Source organism: Cricetulus griseus (assembly GCF_003668045.3).
Source record: "Cricetulus griseus strain 17A/GY chromosome 1 unlocalized genomic scaffold, alternate assembly CriGri-PICRH-1.0 chr1_0, whole genome shotgun sequence".
Classification (NCBI taxonomy): Eukaryota; Metazoa; Chordata; class Mammalia; order Rodentia; family Cricetidae; genus Cricetulus; species Cricetulus griseus.
In genome coordinates this window covers 145,462,865-145,484,924 of record NW_023276806.1, presented here as the reverse complement: position 1 = coordinate 145,484,924, position 22,060 = coordinate 145,462,865, and the positions used below count along the sequence as shown (strand labels likewise).

Below are 22,060 nucleotides of genomic sequence, written 5' to 3'. Positions count from 1 at the left end.
CTTCTCCTAAGATAGCCAGACTGTGAGATTTTAGTTGATGCTCCTGTCTCTGCCTCCCCTTCCTCCTTTCTTCTAGCTGTAGAAACTCTAGAATTACAGATGTGTGTTGCTGCTACTGTGTTTACCTTCCTACATGGATTCTGAAATTTAAACTCAAGACTTTGGAACTGCATTGAGAGTGTTTCTAAATACTGAGATATCTCCCCAGCTTCATACTGTATTTCTACTTTTGCTTATGATAATCCTCAAATGTAGGTATCTATTATCTCTGCACTTTACAGCTTCCCCAGGGGCCCTCCAGAATCTGATTCTCAGCATAAATTTACATGTTTACTGATTTTAAGAAATTACTGTCATGTTATTCTGCTTTTTCTGGGAATATTAATCAATTTGATTAAATTCCCTCTATCTACAGAGCCTAGTCTAATTGTATTATTTGTTAGTATTTACTGAGTGGCTGCTGGATTCAAGGCACTCCTACACAGTATAATCCTGTTAGAACAAAGAAAATAGCCATAAGATAAATGTCACTGTACGATGACACATGTTATTTCAGATGGACAGAAAAAAATGGTAGAGATGACAAGAGTTGTCTGGGATCACAAAGGGCTTCCCAATAAAGTCAGGACAGAGGACTTAAAGGAGTGGGTGTGAAGTGCTCAAGCCAAGAGGAGTAGTCATGACATTTAAGGAAGTATACATTTTCCCATATATATATATATATATATATATATATATATATATATATATATATATCTTAGGACATATATTTGTAAAATATGCAGTCACACAAAATTCAAGCCTACTTTGCTGGAATACAGTTCAGAGGGCCATCCCGGCTTCCCCAAACTCTCTCCCATTGGCATAAAAATCTATTAGTGTCATTGTCCATTCTACAAGGAAAATAATTTTGCTAACATAACCATTCCATATGTAAGCCTACTGAAGATTCCTTAACTTCAGTATTTCACAACAACCCTATGAAGTGGGATATGCCCTATGAGGGCTTATCTTTCTAGAACAGTAAACCCAGTGAGCCTAAGTAACACATTTGATAGTTCGCAACAAATGAGGACTCCTGCACTGTGTGACTCTGTAATTGTCTTTCTTTGAGTGTCTGGTGTTTGTAGCACAGTGAACCTTATAGGTTAATGTGATCATGTGCTACTTGGGCATCATACTGCATGTGTGCTATGATTCAACACTTCTTCCGACTCTAACAGTGTCCAAATGTAACAAGCTTCCAGATACTGTAATTGCTACAGGATGCAGAACATGTTTAGCATAGAAAGGGCTGAATTCATTCATTGACCTTGTTTCTTATTATGATACCATCTATGTTGGCTAAATTAATTAATTTTCTGTAATTATGCAGTACTCCTATTTTTGGTGCTTTGAAATTTGAGCACCTTGTTCAGGTCTGAGCTCCTCTGGGTAAGGAGCAGTGTGTGTCAAGCAGTCACTGAGAACAAATCAAGCAAGGTTTCCTAAGTCTCATTTCCCTTCCTTTTAGGCAAGACATTAGTCTAAGTCTACTGTGTATTTGCAATTTCGTTAGCTAGTTAAAAAGACCTGGCTGTGAAGACCTGGGAATTGTGGTGAGGATAAGAAGGGGTGGGCAAGAATGAGTCAGGAAGTTTTGGAAATGTCTGGCAGACAAGAAAAGTAATGATGCTATTTTCTTAGAAAACAGAAAACAAGCTGAGGGCATTAACTATAAAGACTATAGAGGTTTAAGCACAGGAGGAGGATTTTAACACTGCTACACCCAGAATGAGACATGTGGGACTCTACATTATGGCATTCACATACAACACAGTAATGGTCATTAGCAACAGCTGTAAAATTGGCTTCAGCTGAGTTCACACATCTAAGATGCTTTTCCATGCCCACCTCTGAATCTGTCCCCAGTCTGTCTTTTTATAGCAGCAATAAGGAGCCTCAGGTTTCTTCAAAAGGACAAACCACAGATCTCTCAGTATCAGAAAGATGTCCAGATGAAGAAATGTCCCTGGACTCCTCATGATGGAGTGCATATCAACAGCAGCTGAAGTGGAGCATTTATAGCTTCCACGGAGTGGGTAAAATGGGAACCTTAGGCTCGACCAATCACATCTTCAATACTAAGCATCCTGCGCCCTGTAACATGCTTCTGAAGGTCAAATAAGTCATCTTCTCACTATAAATAAATCTTTTTTATAGAAAAAAAGAACAGATACCTCACATGAAAATTTAAAGGCATTCAAACAGTGCGACTGTACCTTGCATCTTTATGGCCTTTCTTTGTTTCTGGTGATAACTGGTTATCTCTAGGCTCTTAATGACATTTTTCTTTTAATCTTTCTCTTCTTCCATCTAGATACCAATTGTCACCAATTCTACCATAACTACTATTTAGGTCAATGAATTATTTTAAGGATTTTGTGAGATTTTCATACCTGGTATCATATGCAAATCTATAATAATCACCCATACACATAAGCATTCCTTTGCCAGAAATAAGGAAATAAGAGCTTCATAAGAGAAAGCAACTTGTTCTCAATAACACACATAGCAAGACTCACAAAAGCTCCAAACACTGGACCAGATTCATTTGATCCAGTAGTTGGAGGATTTCGATTCTGATGATATTTCTCACCATGGAGAAGCTAAATGGGTACTGTTCAAATTATGTTTGTCTTCCTCACTGAGCAGAATTTAGATATGTATAATATAAGAGACTCTGCCCAGTACACTACTCTACTTTATTCGACAGCCTGCTTACACATATTCCTCATACTTAAAATGAAAATACATCCTAATTCAGGCTTACAAAATGTCTAAAACCCACAGTCAATGTTTGGCTTCCTTACGTTGCAAGTGACAAAGTCAACAATTCTGGAGCAAATCCAATCTACTCCCAAACTTAATATGCTGACATAACTAGGGTGGCTGTGACAGACATGGGGAAATGAGGAATAGGACCAATGCTGAATATCAGAGCTTTAGAGCTTATATTCAACAACTGATGGTGCTAACATCTTCATAAGCAACACAGAAAACATCCTGAATTTGTACATCTACTTTCGATGCTAAGTCTCTTAGAAGAAAACTAACATTTCTTTCAAAGTTTATTCATTTACTTTACATCCTGACCACAGTTTCCCCTCCCTCTTCTCCTCCCATTGCCTCTCTTATCTACCCCCACCCTATGCAATCCTCCTCTATTTCTGTTCAGAAAGGGATAGGCCTCCAAAGGGTGTCAACAAAACATGTCATATCAAGTTAAGATAGGACTAAGCTCTTTCCCTTGTATTAAGACTGGACAAGGTAACCAAGTATGAGGAATAGGTTTCCAAAAACCAGACAAAGTGTTAGGCACAGGACCTGCTTGCACTGCTAGGAGTCCCACAAGTAGACCAAGAATAAGCTATACAACTGTCACATATATGTAGAGGACCTAGGTTGGTCCCTTGCAAGCTCCCTATCTGTCAATCCAGAGTCTGTGAGCTCCTATGACGCCAGGTTAGTTGTTTCTGTGGGTTCCCTAGTGATGACCTTGACCCTCCTGGTTTGTATAATCCTTCCTCCATCTCTTCAACATGATTCCCTGAGCTTGGTGGATCAATGGGACTGAATTGAAGACCCTGACATAAATCCACATGCCCATGAACACTTGATTTTTGAGAAAAAACTATACAATGGAAAAAGAAAGCATCTTCAACAAATGGTGCTTGTCTAACTGGATATCAGCATATAGAAGACTGTAAATAGATTCATACCTATCCCCCTGCACAAAACAAGTCCAAGTTGATCAAAGACCTCAACATAAATCAAGTGACACTGAATCTGATAGAAGAGAAATTGGAGAATAGTCTTGAATGCATTAGCACAGGAGACCATTACCAGAATAGAACACCAGCAGCACAGACAATGATATTGACATTTAATAAATGGGACCTCCTGAAACTGAAAAGATTCTATAACTCAAAGGACACTGTCAACAGGACAAAGTGGCAGCTTAGTGAATGAGAAAAGACCTTCACCATCTCCACATCTGGCAGAGGGCTGATCTCCAAATTATATTAAGAACTCAAATAACTAGACATAAAAAACCCCCCAAAACAAAAACCACATAATCCAATTTTAAATGGTGTACAAATCTAAACAGAGAATTCTCAACAGAAGGCTCTCAAATAGCTGAGATATACTTACATGATCAACATTCTTAGCCATAATCAAAACTATGAGATTCCATCTTAAACCTGTCAGAATGGCTAAGATCAATAGCACAAATGACAACTCATGCTGAAGATGATGTTCAACAAGGTAACACTCCTCCATTGCTAGTAAGAGTGCAATCTTGTACAGTCACTTTGGAAATCAGTGTGGTGGTTTCTCATAAAATTGGGAGTCAATCTACCTCAAGACCCAGCATATACACAAAGGATGTTCAACTTGCCATAAGGACACTTGCTCAACTATGTCCATAGCAGCATTATTCATAATACCCAGAACCTGGAAACAACGTAGATGCCCCTCAATCAAAGAATGGATAAAGAAAATGGATAAAGAAAATAAATATTCCATTTATACAATGGAATAAGAGCTGAGTCTGGCTCAGCTCTTAGAAACACTGACACCAGAAAATTTGAAAGCAAATGAACGAAACTAGAAAAATCATCCTGAGTGAGGTAACTGAGATCCAGAAAGACAAACATGGTTTGTATTCATCCATAAGTGGATATTCTCTGTAAAGATAACCATGCTGTAATCCACAGTCCCAGAGAGGGTAACAAGGAGGACCCAAGGCGGGGGGATGCATGGATGTTCCTGGGAAGGAGAAATAGAAGAAATTTCCTGGGTAGATTGGGGGTGAGTGGTCATGGGAACATGAGAGATTGGGTTGGAAGGTGCATAGAGGGGTAGAGTACTGAAAAAGATGTCTTCATATGGGGAGCACTAAGGGGTCAGATGGAAACCTGGTGCAAGGGAAACATGAACAAATCTACAAGGATGATCCTAGATGAGACTCCTGCAATAGTCCATAGGTATCCTGAACTAGCTGTCTCCTGTGATCAGACTGGTGACTACCTCAGTTGTTATCATAGAGCCTTAATAGAGTAACTGATGGAAATAAATGCAGAGACCTACAGAAAACAAACTTTTAACTAAGACATACATAAGGCAATAATGATGATGGCAATATCAGCATTCTTCGAAAAGTGTCCCCTGCAGAGCAGGCAAATTGTTGGCTAATGCTGACAGCCTCAGAAACAGGACACCCTAAACACAATAATTCTTGTAGAAGGGAATAACAGTGGAGTTACGAGTTATAATACAATTGGTAATAACCAATATATAAAATACCAGTTTCATAACAACATACCAAAATACTGTTGAAATGTGTGAAAAGTCAAAAAAGATGATCCAGTTGTAAATGTATTCTGTTGCCTCTACAGTGTTGCAGCACACCACCTTGAAAAGGCAATTGCCTGTGAAATGTTCCAGTAATCAATTTTACACTGACACAGTAGAAATCTAGGATGCTATTACAAAGACTCCATCCTCTCCACATATGCTTTCCTGTACCATTTGCAAAGTCAGAGAGAGACAGAGAGTTGCTTTGTGAAGGAGTGTGAAATATGGGGATGTTTCTATGCATGAACCAGTTTTTATTATCTTCAGTAACGAATGAAATTCATCATTATGTACATACAAACCAGCAACATATTTCACTAATATAAATGATATTACCTTATTTGTGCTCATTGTTGGGCTAACAGCTAACACTTCTCAGATTTCAGAAATTATAGATTGATATATTTTAGGATAAACAAAGTGCTATAGTAAACACAATGAAATTATTAGTAATTTAAAATTGTAATTAAATATATGCATTGAGGCTAGTCTTGTAGAGGACCCAGTTTAGGTTCTCTAAAACCATACAACTGCTCAAAGCTATCTATGAAATTCCAGTTCCAGGGCTTCAAATGCTCTCTGACCTCCATAGGAGCAGGCATGCATATGATGTGTGTACATTCATGCAGGCAAACACAGACACACACACACACACACACACACACACACACACACACACACACACACACACAAATAAATAAATCTTAAGACATATGCATTATCTAGGAGAGAAAATGCAATTTAGTTTCTTATAAAATTTAACAAAAATTAGGGAACAAAGTGAGAAAAAATGTGTTGAAGAGGGGATTATCTTACGCTTAGCTAACAGCAAGCATCTGAAATTCAATAGCTAATACAAAATTCACATTAACTGTAATGGCTTACAACATTGAGTCAAAATGTTGCTAGATCTTTGGCACCAATTCTGCTAATTCCAGGCTGGACATAAATAAAAGCAAAAAGGTTCCATAATAGAAGATGCTTCATGCTGTCCTCTTCAGGAAAGGTGCATGTTCAGTGTAAGAACCATTTGGGAGAGACAATGAGATGGTAATAGCATTCCCCTGGGTACTGAGGCATGTTCCTTAGCAACATGGAAAAACACCGCTCTAAGGGACTGTGTAAGGCCACCCAGGTTTATTAGCTCACTACTCTGAAATGTAGCTCACAATTGAGTCACAAAAGAAACAAGGCAAATTACATTTCCAATAACTAAGATATTTAGAATTCTCTTGAAATATTTAGAATTCTCTTTCATATGCATTGTACAGGTTTTATAAAACAAAATTAATTTATTAATGTTTCTCAAAACAGGTAAGAATGTATGCCCAAATGAGTCACAGCTTGGCTTTCACAAGATCCAATTGTTAGTCATTAGGTATGTGGTTTTCTTCAAAGGATTTGCCTGTCTGGAGCACTTTTTCAGAGTGCATGGGCTCTGCTAAATGCTGATATCACCCTGAATTCTTCATTGTCAGCTTTTGAATGGCAGGTGAGCAGGAGGAGAAAGTGAAGGTGATTCTGAAAACTGTAACCAAGGATCTTTCTTTATTTCACCGTTTGTTCTGAGAAACTGGTTCCTACATTCCTTTTCAATAGAGCAATGAGATGGCACTGCATTCATCTCTACAAGGAATAATTTATGACAATGTACACTTACATACTTTAATTCATCTGCTAAAATGAACACACATAATTTGGGAAATGCCTTAGTATTAAAACAGTATTAGGTATTGAAGTGAGGATCATATTTTCTTTACTGATTCCATTCTATGTCTCAACATCCAGAACTCACTCTGTATCCTTCTATCCCCAGTTATACCAGCTAACTCTACTGTGTTTTGTATAGTTCTCTTCAATATAGAAGTTAAATTGTTCTCATAAATAAACCTTTATTACAATTTATGAATTCTAGAGATTTCCAAACTTTTAATTTGGTTGAGTCTCCAAACAAAACATCTTTCTTTTTTATTGTGAGATATTGTAATTTTTGAAGAATTGAGAGGTAACCATAGGTTCCAGCCCGGCCAGGTTCTATTACTGAACTATAAGCTTGGCCATAAAAGTGGATCTTTTAAACATTCATAGACTAGTATAGTATAATGAATCAAAAATCTCAAGATATCTATGAGCAATCATTCCCAACATTTTGTTCACCCTGTTCAACTAAGGATGCCTTTTAATTAGTAAACTCAATTTAAGTACTAAATGGAACATTTTAAGGTATTGAAATTAAATGTTCCAATTTTGGATAACTAAGAAGAAATAAGCATTGTATTTATAACAATCAAATAATACCCAGAATTCTCTCATTATAAAATTATAACCTTTGAAAACTGTTTTGTAATTCTCGTCATTCTTGGTCATACCCAAGATCAGAAACTATCTTGTGACAAAGACAAATTTACTAGCTTATGAAATAATCTTTTTATGTTTATTTTTTAATGTCCTGTTTTCCTGTTGTCTCTTGATGGCCTGCTTTTTCTGAAGAGAAAATGGAGGGGGTGGTAATTTGAATGCAATTAGCCTCCATAAGTTCATAGAGGGTGGTATTATTCGAAAGTGTGGCCTTGTTGGAGTAGGTTTGGCCTAATTGGAGGAAGTGTGTCACTCTGGAAGCAGACTTTGAGATCTCACATGTGCTCAAGCCATGTCCAGTGACTCTGATCACTTCCTGTTGCCTGAGCAAGATGTAGAACTCTTAGCTACTTCTCCAGCACCATGTCTGCCTGCATGCTGCCATGTCCCACTATGATGATAATGGGTTGAACATCCAAACTATAAGCCACTCAATTAAATGTTTTCATTTATAAGAGTTGCCTTGGATGTGGTACATCTTCACAGCAAGAAGTTGGTACCAAAGACTGGAGTATTTTTGTAATAGGCTGGACCATGGTTTTGTTTGGAATAATATGGACTTTGGAAATTTGGGTTAGGAAAGCAGTGGAAGGCTTTAATTGCTGCTTAATGGGCTAATAGGAAGATGGAGGATATGCTCCAGCCACAGCAAGCAGTAGAACGTGGCAGCTTCAGGCACACCACATGTTCTGGCTTTAGAGTCCAGGACAAGAGAAAAGGGTTATATAATATTCCTCTATGACTAAGGAAAGTCATTGAGGCCAGGCATGTAGCAGAGGTGTCCCTATGGAGGCTCATAGAGATCATTGTGTGAAGCTGTGGATTGGAGCCTGGATTGCCTTGGAGGCCCCAAGATATTAGGGATGCTAGAGTAGAGGGATACCTACAGGAGAGAGCTGCTAATAGGGGGTGGAACCAGCCCAAAAGAACTGTGTGCAGTTAACAAAGCTAAAAGAAGTTGGAGACCTAATGAGCTTTTTGATATCAGACATGGAGATGCAGAGTTTGGTGTTTACACAGCTGGTTTTTGGTCTTGCTTTGGTCCAGTATTTCCTCACTATGCTCCTGTCCCTATAATTTGGAACAGTAATGTATATCCTGCTCCAGTATATGTTGGAAGTATGTAACCTGTTTTGTTATTTTGATTTTATAGGGGACTACAGTTAAGAGATTGTGTGAATCTCAGAAGAGACTTTGGACTTTAAGACATTGTTGAAACTGTGATAAATGATGGGGACTTTGAAGCTGGACTAAATGCATTTTGCATTATGATATTGTAACAAGCTTATGGAGTACAGGAAGCGAAATGTTGTAGTTTGAATATAATTGGCCCCCAAAGCTCATAGGGAGTAGCATTATTAAGAGGTGTGCCATTGTTGGAGTTGGTGCGGCCTTACTGGAGGAAGTGTGTCACTGTAAAGACGGGCCTTGAGGTCTCATATATGCTCAAGCCAAGTCCAGTGACTCAGACTTCTTCCTGTTGTCTGTGTGTGCTACCATGTCCCACCCTGATGATAATGGGCTGAACCTCACAATTAAATGTTTTCCTTTATAAGAATTACCCATGGGAGGCCTTACCATTTCTGAGGAGTGGATGGAGGGATAGAAAGGAGATAGAGGGAGAGAACAGGAAGAAAGGAGGGAGGGGAAACTTTGGGTGGTATGTAAAATAAATAAATTTAATAAAAAAGGAATTGCCATGGTGGGCCAGGTGGTAGTGGTGGTACATGGCTTTGTAAGGATGCAGAGGCAGGCAGATCTCTATGAGTTCAAGGCCAGCCTCATCTACAGAGTAAGTTCCAGGACAGGCTCCAAAGCTATACAGAGAAACCCTGTGTCAAACAAACAAACAAACAAACAACAGTTGCCATGGTCATGGTGTCTTTTCCAGCAATAGAAACCCTAATTTGGACAGAAGGGGAGGGCATCTGGGAAGAGGGGATGTTTGTGTGTGGGGGCAGGGAGACTGGAATGAGTGGAGGGAGGGAAACTGGGGTTGGGTGTATTGTATGAGATAAGAGTTTAATTTTAGTAAAAATAAACAACTCAAATAATTTTAAATATTATATGCCTTGTAATATGGTGGTTTGAATAAAAATGGCCTCCACAGGCTCATATATTTCCCTAGTTGATGGAACTGTTTGGAAAAGATTAGGAGATGTGACCTTGTAGGAGGTGTGTCACTGGGGCTGGGTTTTGGGGTTTCAAAAGCCCATGTCATTTCCAATTAGTTTTTTCTGCCCCTCACTCGGACTCCTTGTTGTCATCCCAATTTGTATCACTCAGCTGCTGCTTCTGCACCATGACTGCCCTCTGAAGCTGCCATGGTCCCTTCCATGATGGCCTTGGACTTTTGCCTTCTGAGACTTTAAGTTCCCAGTAAACTCTCTCTCTTCTATAAGTTGCTTTGGTTATGGCATCCACAGAAATAGAAAGGTAACTAAGCCATGTAAATACTACAAAATCCGTGTATCAAAGAATTCAAACTAAACATCTCAATTGAAAGTTTGCAGCACTTACTCAGACATATGGTATGTTATAATTTGTTTCAATGTAATATTTACAATTTGTTTGTTCTTGTACTTTAAGATAATGTAATAGAACTATAAAATAGCACAATTATGAATTGGCGTTGCATTCAATGACACAAATAACCCTAATAGTAAATGTATTGCACATGTAAAACAGACACCAGATGACTGTCATATATCATGTGAGTCTATTTAAATTTACTGTCAATTTATTTACACTTAATGCTCACATTTTATATGTAACAAATGTCTATAAATCTATAAAAAAAGATCTGCAAAGTGCAGCTTCCATATTTCCTTATGATCTGGGTTATGAGTTATATATTTCTCCCCTACAACTTGCTAACCTACAGAGGATAAGCGTCACATACCTCAAAATGTTTTGAAAATTTGTTAACTTTATTTAAAGCTAAGTCAACTCAATACATTCTTACACTTTTTGTTTTCTCTAGTAAGTGATCAAGGCCACATATTGCATTGTATCTGTCTCCATCTTGTGGTGATTAGAAATACTACTACGTGCGAATGTTCAATTTCTAGACATACATGAGAAGCTGTCCATCTTTGAAGTTTTACTTTGAAATAGATATAAAGAGTTTAAAATAGTACAAATAAAGACACTTCATGACATCACTTTATCAAAATATTTAGATCACTTCTAAATCTCCTTTCTATTATCAGTTGCATATGTATGTGTAGAAATTAATGGAGTATATATGGTACCATATATATGTATATGCACATGATACATACATATATGTCTATGGCAGCATAAGTATTTTAAGTAAATAGTGGTAGTCCATTCAACACAACTCTGTTTTCAGGTTTGTTAGTCTCCTCTAGAAATTGTGTGGCAAAATTTGTAGAATTAGCTTGAACCCAAATTACACTTTCCAAAGTCACAAAATAGGGAAATTGCTTTGTTTGTTTGGTTTGGTTTTTCAAGAAGAGGTTTCTCTGTGTTAACAGTCCTGGCTGTCTTGGAACTCACTTAGTAGACCAAGGCTAGACCCTTCATCCAGTAGCTGATGGAAGCAGAAGCAGACACTCACAGCTAAGCACTGAGCAGTACGCCCAGGCTAGCCTTGACTCATGGAGATCTTCCTGCCTCTGGCTCCCAAGTTCTGGGATTAAAGGCATACACCAACACTGCCTAGCTACAAAAAGGTTTATTTCCAACTAGAAATGCTCATTTTTCTTACTTCCTTTCTTACCAAGAAAAGTAAAAGTTTTAAGGGTATACTTTTATTTAAATGAAAGAAAAAAACAAAATGTTCAAAATTACTGAGCCTGTAAAGGGAAGAGTAATTAAACTTGGGTTTGGAAAGTAGGTATGTGTGTGGTATTAAACATTATAAAAATAATTGAATCTCCTTTGGGTTGATTACTGAAGAGAATACTCTTTCTGTATTTTAAAATGTTCATTGGAATTATATAAGAATTGAGAAAGCTAATCAGGAAGGTAAAAAGAAGGTAGATTTCAGAATATTATGAAAGCTAATGGAGCTCACAATTTTGCCAGCAAAATTTTTTTCATTAAAATTTTGTACTTGCTTATTCATTATGAATCAATGAATGCTAATCACTTGTCTACAAAAGGAGACTTTGTTCTTAATTTTAAAGCTCAGATTTCAAAAATATATACTGTATTTCCTCTTCCTTCCCTACCACTGGACTCAAAAGTGAGGGTTATTTCAGGCATTAAGACACATTGCTTTGATATCCAGGGTTTATCGTCTTCTAAAATTCACCATAGTCAAAAGGAAAGATTCTCACCAAACAGTGTCTCCTTCAAGATTGTACCTGTCAACTTATGTCTGAGTAAGAGAAAGCTGCCTAGTTCACTATGGACACTAATGTTAATCATCTAACCCATGCAGAATAGAACATGCTTGGTTTAACCATTCATTTTAAGGTTTCCAACAGTTTTCCTGACTAAAAATATGAATCAATTCTTAATTTCATATACTATACTATACTGGGTGGGATACTACAAAGAGAAATATGACATTTTACTGATTTGGAAGCACTGCTCCAACAGCCACAATATTTACAAACCACAGCTTATTGGTTTTACTAGGAGGTGGGCATAAGGTTTCACATCCATTCTTTTGTGTGTGGATCCAAAGGGGACAGGTTCCAATCCAGCAACTTTATAAATTTACACTTTGCATATCAGAGAGAACTTTGTGGCATGTAGGACATTTATCATCTACCATTCACATGCATAATTGTGTCTTTTTTACCCATCCATTTTCTGATTATATGCTTGTAGTCAGAATATTTTAAGATAATATAGGTATGGATAATTTGATGCTTAGGGAAAGTGGAGGTCATAATGTTCCCAACTACTGCTGCTTTCAAAGATAGACACTAGGTGCTGGAGAGATGGTTCAGTGGTTAAGAGCACTGGCTGCTCTTCCAGAAGACCCAGGTTCAATCCCTAGCACCACATGGCACCTCTCAACTGTCTGCAACTCCAGTTTCAGAGGATTTGACACCCTTACATAGATATACACGTAAGCAAAACACCAGTGCACATAAAATAAAAATAAACAAATCATTCAAAGACAAACACCTATCACAAACGTATATCCACTATTTATTGTTCTCATTGTTTTGAAATGTACCAATATGGTGTCATCTTGCTTATTTGGGAACTTACTATGTGGCTCACATTGGTCTCAAACTTGCAGCAACCCTCCTACCTTAACCTCCCAAGTACCAGTCTACACTACCACACCCTGGTCTCTGTATCTCAGCTTTTGATCCATCTACCTGAAATGCTACCTGCTTTTTTGTCACTTATGTTAGCTGACATAAGAATTCAAATCAATTCAAGATAGCTTTTTAATTTTAGGATAAATTTTCATAAAACATGAAAGGCACAAGAAGACTATATAATCTGGGGTAACTCTTTGTGAAACAGACTTTATGCTTGGCTCTATAATTAACAATTTACTATAAAATACATGAGCTCATTTCCTGGAAATGTTCTGCAGAAAAGACAGTTCCAGAAGGGAGCCACGATTCATGATGGTGTGGTTAGGAAACTCCTCTGATAACCTTCCCATCCCCAAAGATGCTCCACTGTTCAACTCTCAACATTCATGTGTCAATCCACAAGACATAACATCAGACTTGGGGCAGAATGATGTGACAGATGCACACTTACCTTTTTCATTTCCATTTGCATAATTTGGAGGCTTGTTTTTGTCAATGCTGTTAAAGCTCTGACTTCTCCTATTCAGATTGGAGGCTCCTTGAGCCTTGTTGCTGCTGCTAGCAGCTGGCACCCTAGAGGGCCCTGGAAGCCTGAAATAGCATGAGAAAAATTACATCATTATTGTACACTTCAAAAACTGAGGAGAAGGGAAGTGTGAGCATGGAAGAGTTGGTAGGAAACCCACAACACATGGTCTTCTTAGCCGAAAATGATGGTTTAAGGGACAAACAGCTGGACACAAAAGTAAGAGACTGGGAGAAAAGGCTGGATTTTCTTCTTAATAAACAAAGATAGGAAAATCAAAACAAAGTGGCCCTTTAACTATAAAATAATCTTACTCATATAAATAAAAGTTCATGTTAAAATACCATGAAATTATATGACAAGAGTAAAAACGATATTTAACCTTATAGTATTCCTAGCATGTTACTTAGCTATTTACAGTTGGTAAAATTTTTCTTTCAGTGTATGGAACACATTTTTAGCTAATGTAGCTTTTTCTAAGACTTGAAATTAATGGCAAGAATAAATTATTGAACCAAAGGCAAACAGCAATGATATTTAGACTACCTATGCTTAAGCTTATAAGTTGTATTAAAACATGGTGCTACTACCAAGGTCATGATTATATTATATTATACATAGCTGGGCTGTCTCATAAAAAAGGGGACTGAGATATATGTTGGTGAATTTCACATGTTGTCACCTCATAGAACAAAACAGGATGCTAACCTCAGAGGAAAAAAAGTTACTTTGAGTAGAATCACAGTTGAAATATACCTAAGGCAGTTCCAATGATTTTTGTGTATGAAGAACACAAAATGTAATGGAATTATGGAAATGTATGCCATCTCTCTCATCATCAGTGCAGCTTGATAGACACTTGTAACCTGACACTATTTTATTAAGACTATCATTAAGTTTCAATTTGGATCAGTTTCTGTCTTACTATTTTTTCTTTGAAATTTCACTTCTCTATTATTTCATGAACTGTACCTAATTTTTAGTTTATGTTACTATTGCATTTTACATATGTATCACAAGCTCAGCCCACATGAAATAAAACCTAGAACTTAAGGGCTAGCATTGACACTATTGAGATGTGACATAATACTGCCAGCATTGTGGGCGTGTGCTGCCACCGTGTGAATGAGATTGTGTACTGCTCTCAAAATTCTTGTTTGAAAAGAAAGATGGCTTAATCCAAAACGTAAGAAACACAGTGCTGATCTTTTCACAGTTCTTTTTTTTTTTAACTAAAAAATGTATATAGTTTTTTTATTGTTACATGTGCAAATTGCCAATCTATTTAGCACAGCATATTTCAACATTATCTCTACTGTACTACATGATTTGAGAAAACAAACCCCTCCCCGAATTAAAAAAAAAAAAAAAACTTATAATAGTAGAACTGCAAAATGCAATGAGCATCAGGAAAACACAAATACTAAAAGGACTTTGATGCTAGAGTTGGTTAAGAGTTTCAAATTTTTGACTGCAATTTAGAGTTTAAACACATGTGGCTAGTAAATAGTCTCTCCAGCTATTCTGCTAGTTTGAGGTTGTGTCATACACAAGATTAGAATCTTTTCCAAATGATTCCAGCTTTTAATTTTTTCTTAAGCAGTTATACAAGGGGTTATAACTACAACATCATAACCACAGACACTAGGAATTTACAATACCAATGACTACTCTCTACAGAGAGAAGTCAAATAACTAATTGGGCCAAATGTTCCAGTCCCAATAAATATGAGAGCAATTTCTGTAGACATAACCATAGACTTTGAAATTCATTCCAAACTCATGTGTAAACAGTTTGTCCTCAAGCTTGCAATGAAACTTGACCCACTTCTAGAAAGCAATTAAGATGCATTTTAATCTTTACTGTGACCCATGAAGTTAAGTGATCTTCAGTCCTCAGAAGAACAAATTAAAACAAATTAAAAGATACATTTGCTCTTCTCATTACCCTAATTTGACAGGCAGCCAGAGCCTCCAGATCATTCATCAAAGCAATAAAAAGGGAAATGAGATGGAGAAAAAGAGAGAGAGAAAGAGTGGGTGACACAGAAAAGTTCCATGAGGACAAAGGACTTAGAAAATGTCGGATATACCCACATCTTTAGAGTAATCATGAAGGTGTTCACTGTTCATGGCATGTCACCTTCCTCATATATAGTAATCTATATCATTTGTTGTAATTTTAATTAAGTAATTTTAAACATGTTTCTCTCCAAAATAAATTTTTACTTCTGTGGAAAATCATGTTTAAGAAACAGTACAGGAAATGCACTAATGTCTTTCAGCCATCACAAGTAGCCTTTATGGTGGAGCATTGGACAGCTTGATTCATGTCTGAAGCAATCACTAACACATCACCTGGTAGCTCCTCAGGGGAGGAGAGTGTGCACAGCAGCACATACAAGATTGCAAACCCTTGCTTTGACTTCTTTCAGCTGGCTTGAACTACCATTATTCCTGTTTAAGTAACATGAGCAAAGATAAAGCTCTTCCAATATTTTATATACCATTGTTTTGTAAAAAGCATAAATACATATTTATCTTGAAATACATATGTTATCAAAGCATAAAATTTAAGTTATTCTATATAGAATATCTTCCTAGGTTAATTACCCACATAAATTGTCCGACCCAATTCTGCTCTTTAAGTGTGCAAGACGTAACACATGCCTATTTCAAAATAGTTAAAAATCTTGTTGTGTAACTTTCAGAAAGGTCAAAGGACTTTCCAGGTCATGTTTTCCTCATTTACGCTAAGTCTAGGGCACAGCTTTGCCCAGCATGTCATTGTGCATCACTAAATCACAATCATAGCCAGACCTCTAAACCCATTTAATCACCTAATGTACTCATCCCAAAGTCTCCATGTGGAAATCCACTTGGGAGAACTGAGTGTGTGAAACTTAGTACTTTTAGAAGTGTGTCATGTTTTGGAAAATGTGAAGTGGTTGGACAGAGTATCACTGGCATTTATTTGAATATCACTAACAAATAATAGATTAGAGACGTGAACTGACCTAGTAGGCTTTTTCTGACTGGTTGCAATTCCACTGTGATTACACTGAGCTGCATATCTGGCTGTCAGACTGTATGAGGAGAAACAGAGAAATTGAATTAAAGGGATTCTTCAAACATGGAAAGAAAGTGCAAACTTACAAGAAAGTTATGAGTTAATGAAATGCAATTGAAACACACAAACATATATAAAGAACAAATTAATCAGAAAATTATGGTAATGTAACATATATGAGTTTTGATAATGGATGCCCTATGAAGTAACGCAGCACACTTCTTACAGCAAAAAAATGCCTTATTGTTAACTTTACAGCTATGTTGTGAGATGTTAGACACTATAGATATTTAAATATTTAATAACATAATTTTATCTTATAGAAACTTAACCTTTAACTGACTGTGAAAACATTAAATAAACTAATGTTTCATTTATAAGATTCCTTTCTTTAGAACAGTAAAATTAAGTAGAAGATGAGAGACTGGTCAACTCCAATTTGTTTTTTTAAACCAAATATTTTGAAAAGGAATTTATTAAAAACTGAGTTTATTACTCATACATTATTGTTCATACCTATTACTGCAATTACTACAATTTTAAAAGAAATTTACAATAATATATTATTTAAAGAAATCTGTGTACCACAATTCAAAATTACCTAGAGTTAAGTTCTAGCAAAAACCAAAATCCTTAAAAATATCTGATAATTCCTGAACATTCTTGATTTAGATTTAACAATTTCTTTTAGTGTGTATAGGTATGTGTGTGTGTGTGTGTGTGTGTGTGTGTGTGTGTGTGTGTGTGTGTAGGGTGACTCATGCCATAGTATGATATCAGATATCAGAAGATAATTCTGGGATTGGTTCTCTCTTGCCCCCTTGTAGGAAGCTGAACTTAGATCTTCTAACATGTAAGCTAGTGCCTTTATCCACTGATCCACCACACTAGCCCCACAACCACTTTTTTAATCAAATACTTTGCTCAAAGAACTATAAGAAACCCTTACATTACTTAACCCAAACTTTGAAGAGATTCACTTTATCAACAAAAATACAAATTTTGTACTGCAAATTGATGCCTGTGCTGTTAAAACTTGAAGAGATAGTGTTTAGAAAAAAATTAGATTCAATATATACAAGTTTCTGATGGCACAACCACAGTAGGCAAGGGTAGAGCCTTCATGGAGAATCACCTCCTGGGTGAATAATACCTCTACATAATCACAAGTGGAGTGTATGAACACTCATTAGCAGTCAGATGGACCTTAGAATAGCACTGAGGTAGGTGGGCATTGGTGGTGCATGCCTTTAATCCCAGCACTCAGGAGGCAGAGGCAGGAAGATCTCTGTGAGTTCAAGGTCAGTCAGCCTGGTCTCCAGAGCAAGTGCCAAAAAAGGCTCCAAAGCTACACAGAGAAAAATCCTGTATTGAAAAACCAAAAAAAAAAAAAAAAAAAAAAAAAAAAGAATAGCACTAAGGTGCTAGCATCAGCTTAAAGAGTCACTAGAACCTAATTGCAACTGACCAATTTGTTCTGTTGCTGACCAGAGAGTATTTAGGCAAGAGAAACATTTGTTCTGATCATGTTTTATTCTCTAGGTCATTTCTTACTCTTCTGAACCAGCCTGAACCAGCCTGTGATGGGAATATGAGTAGCCTTATTGTAGGCTAAAGTACAGGGAACACAGTATCACATAGAAGGCACTTTCGTGTTAACAGAGTACATGCTTTTCATTATTTTATACTTGGTATTTTTAAATAAAACAATCTGTATTTTAACTATATCATGAACTGAGACAGGTAGCCACATTTCTTTGGTGTCAAAAATATCATCAAATAAACTAAAAAAGAATAAACTGTTTCAATGCAATCAGATGGAAATTAATTAAATATAAATAAATTTTAAAATGCAAGCAAGGTGAAGAAATCCCTTGATTTTTGGAGTTAACTTGTAAATCCTCCAGTAAAAGACCATCTACAATTTAGTGACTCCTTATTGTATTTTCCACACTGAACATAGACAAGAGCAGTGAAGATGATAACAAAGGGTTTTCTGATAACTAAAGCTAGTTCATCTTTTCTATGTTTAATTTTTAAATAAATAATACAAATATTGGTATTTAATTAGGAAAAGGCAATAGGAAATCCCAGTGCTTTTAAGTGATTTAGCTAAAATGAGTTTGGCTTTATGGGTATGTTTTTGATTTTCTCTGACAGAATACATCACATGCTGACTATTTTTGTCCCCAAACCTCTTAAATCCTTAATTCCTTAATTCAATTCCTTGATATTTAGTATCTTCCATTAATCTCTTGCCTTTATGAAACTATTGTGCTTTTATTTCTGCTTGTTTACTGAGGCATGATCACACTTTGTATGTAGATCACAATGGCCTGCAAAATGCTATGTAGCTAAGGCTGAGCTCTAAGCCATCATCCTTTATGGCCATTATCATAAGGGCTGAGGTTATAAGTAAGGCCTATTGCTAAGGTGTGTGAGGTCATTATCTTGAACAACACTGGGTTTTTGTTTTTTGTTTTTCATTTTCACTGCTTTCTAATGTCTCAGTACCAACCACGTTGTCTGTTACATCCTCTCCTGTCACAGTTACGTGGCCTGTACACTGCCACTCTTGTCTATTTCTCATATGTTCATTGCATCTTTCCCTCAAGTCTTACAGGCATGATTTTCTCTGCACAGCGCATGTCCCCTTTCCTCAATGTTATCTCCTTACTTCTGAGATTCCAACTAAATTTCTAGAACTAACATCTTCATACTACAATATTCACATCAAGCATTTAAAAGATTTGCCCAGTTACACGATCTTCATGCTCACCCACCACAATGAACTGTTTGTCTCCATTCATCTCCAAAGTTCCCATGTTTCTTCTATTTATTTATTTATTTATTTATTTATTTATTTATTTATTTATTCTTATGCATAGGATCATGATTTACTCACGTGTGTTCAGAACTGATTTTCCCTTTCCCTATCAATAACTGCAGAGTATCACTGTCAGTATCTAGTCCTGTCATAAGACCTCTACCTGCCTCTAAGTGCCCCTCTAATCCTAATGTTTATCACTGACTCATTCTCTTAGTGTTTTTATAAATCACAGGTGACCAATCACCCTGGCATCACTCAGGACTCATAAGAAATATACAATCTCAACTCCCACCCCATGCATCTTAAATCAGAACTTGCATTTTCACAAGGGCCTCATTATTTTCTCTGTATAATGAATCTTACTTCCACAGTAGAACATAAGCTCATTTAAGTTGCTCTGTTATAAAGTACATAGATACTTTGAGAACAGTTTACTTTGAAGTAATTAATAAATAAGATAAAAGCTTTCCATTCCTAAGTTTTTAAAGTGAAGAACATGCATAGCTACAAGGATATGTGATTTAGTGCTATGCTCCTGTTGTTATAATAACATTATTTGAATTCATGAAATAAAACAATGAATGAATCATGAAAAAAGGTACTTAGTGACTATGACCATGTACTGACACAACATCTAAAGATTTAATTTATTAAAATTAGGGTTAAATGGCAATAAATTATGATTTGATTACAGAAATATAGCCCCTAAAACCATGTATGTTAATTTATGGGTTCTCCATAAAAGTACAGTTGGAGATATATAATGGATGGAAACTACATTTATTTCAAGCTTAGGTATAGAAACACAGAAATGCAAGGCAAGTGGGCAGCAAGTGATATGTGAAATATTTACTCTGGAACAATAAACTAAAAGTGTAGGAATAAAGAGCTAGTACACTGTTCACAACACAGACACTGGAGGGTCATTTGTCGATGGCCCAGTGGGGCAGTTTGAATGTAATTGGCCCCTAAAATCTCATAGGAGTGTCACTGTTAGGACACATGGCTCCGTTGGAGTGAGTATGGCCTTGCTGGAGGAAGTGTATCATGGTAGGGGTGGGCTTTGACATGCCCTATGCTCAGTATACTGCACAGTGTGTTAGTCAACTTCATGTTGCCTGCAAGCTGTAGGACTCTTAGCTATTCCTCCAGCACCACATCTGCCTGTACACTGCTCTTTTCCCTGCTATGATGATAATGGACTGAACCACTGAAACCGTAAGTGAGCCAACCCAATTTAATGCTTTCTTTTATAGGAATTGTCATGGTCATTGTGTCTCTTCACAGTAATAGAAACCCTAAGATAACCACCTACTCTCTCTGCCTATATCATCATCTGTTAAACGAGGTTGATAACTTTATGTATACCAACTTTTGTGAGAATTTAATTACACATGTCTAAGAAAAGTATTTGGGACATGTCTAAAAACTGAAGCTAACATGTAACAGAACTCAGATTCACACTGAAGAATTCCTAAACAGTCTAAAATTCTCATGAATCCTTTAAAATATGACATTCTTTATTTCTTGAAAATAACCCTGCCTCTCTATGCTTCATCATCTTCCCAAAACCACTTCTTTTGTTGTATGCAGGTCACTTTTGATGCAGCAGTATTCATACTCACGAGTTCACAAGTATGGTCCTTTCCCTTCAATGTCTGATACTTCAACTATGGCTCATTGTCTCTAAAGTGACACTACCTTCCAATATTACAGGACATTATTTACTCTTCTTAAATTCTGAAGTGGGCAATATGAACCCCCAAAGGACCTTGCCCTATAGTGAATCAGCAGATGCTGCTTTAATAGGAACCTAAGAACCACCAATTCCCAAAATAACTCTTAAATCTATACATAATCCAATGGTGCTATACTTCAGGCATTATGTTTTGTTTTATGTTATAGAGATTAAATGAAAATATTTTGATAAGTCATAAAGTATATTTATAAAAAATATTGTATTTCAACAAATTTTATGTATTTATAATGTGTTCATGTTCAAAAATTCACAAATAGTTTAAAAGCCTGAATTAAGCCCATTCCACATAGAGGGATACTCTTTCAGACTAGATACATGGGGGAGGGCCTGGGCCCTGCTCCAAATGATATGACAGACTTTTCAGATCCCCCATTAAAGGTCTCACCCTCCCTGGGGAGCAGAAAGGGAATGGGATAGGGAGTTGGTCGGGGGCAGGGGAGAAGGGAAGGGAGAGGGAACTGGGATTGACATGTAAAACAAGCTTGTTTTTAATTTAAATAAAAATAAAAAACAAAACAACAAAAAGTCTAGATTAAATACTTCAGAAGATGAGTCATTCCTTAACAAAGCAATTTGCTTTTCACAGCTAAAAAATAAATAAATAAATAAATAAATAAATAAATAAATAAATAAACTGTTCGATTGCAGTATGAATAAAAAAATATTCTCTCTGTTAGATGTCCTTATTCATTAATGTTTGTGACCTCCAGAGTTCTGTGCTGAGTTTTTTTTTTTTGTTTTCTACTCTTAAGTAAACTCTTCTTCTTCTATTGTCTCAATTAACAAAGCATTATTAATGTTTCCTAGTCTACTTATTAGCCTTGACATCTCTCTAGACCCAGAGTACCATTTTAAACACCAA

At 36.5% G+C, this 22,060-nt stretch overlaps 1 protein-coding gene across 7 annotated transcripts in view; it reads right to left on the bottom strand.

The window, feature by feature from the left end:
• Nav3 (neuron navigator 3) overlaps positions 1-22,060 on the bottom strand; it is a 219,292-nt gene that overhangs the window by 164,940 nt on the left and 32,292 nt on the right. For 6 of the 7 annotated variants that reach the window (XR_004772196.1, XM_027392445.2, XM_027392446.2 and 3 more), the window contains exons 5-6: positions 16,557-16,625; positions 13,465-13,604 (exon numbers count right to left, since the gene is read on the bottom strand). Coding sequence is in view for 6 of the 7 variants with exons in the window: in XM_027392445.2 (XP_027248246.1) it covers positions 13,465-13,604; positions 16,557-16,625 (209 nt within the window). In the remaining variant the exon portion in view is untranslated. The remainder of the gene's footprint in view (positions 1-13,464; positions 13,605-16,556; positions 16,626-22,060) is intronic. The other variant, XM_027392447.2, reaches the window with a different exon arrangement.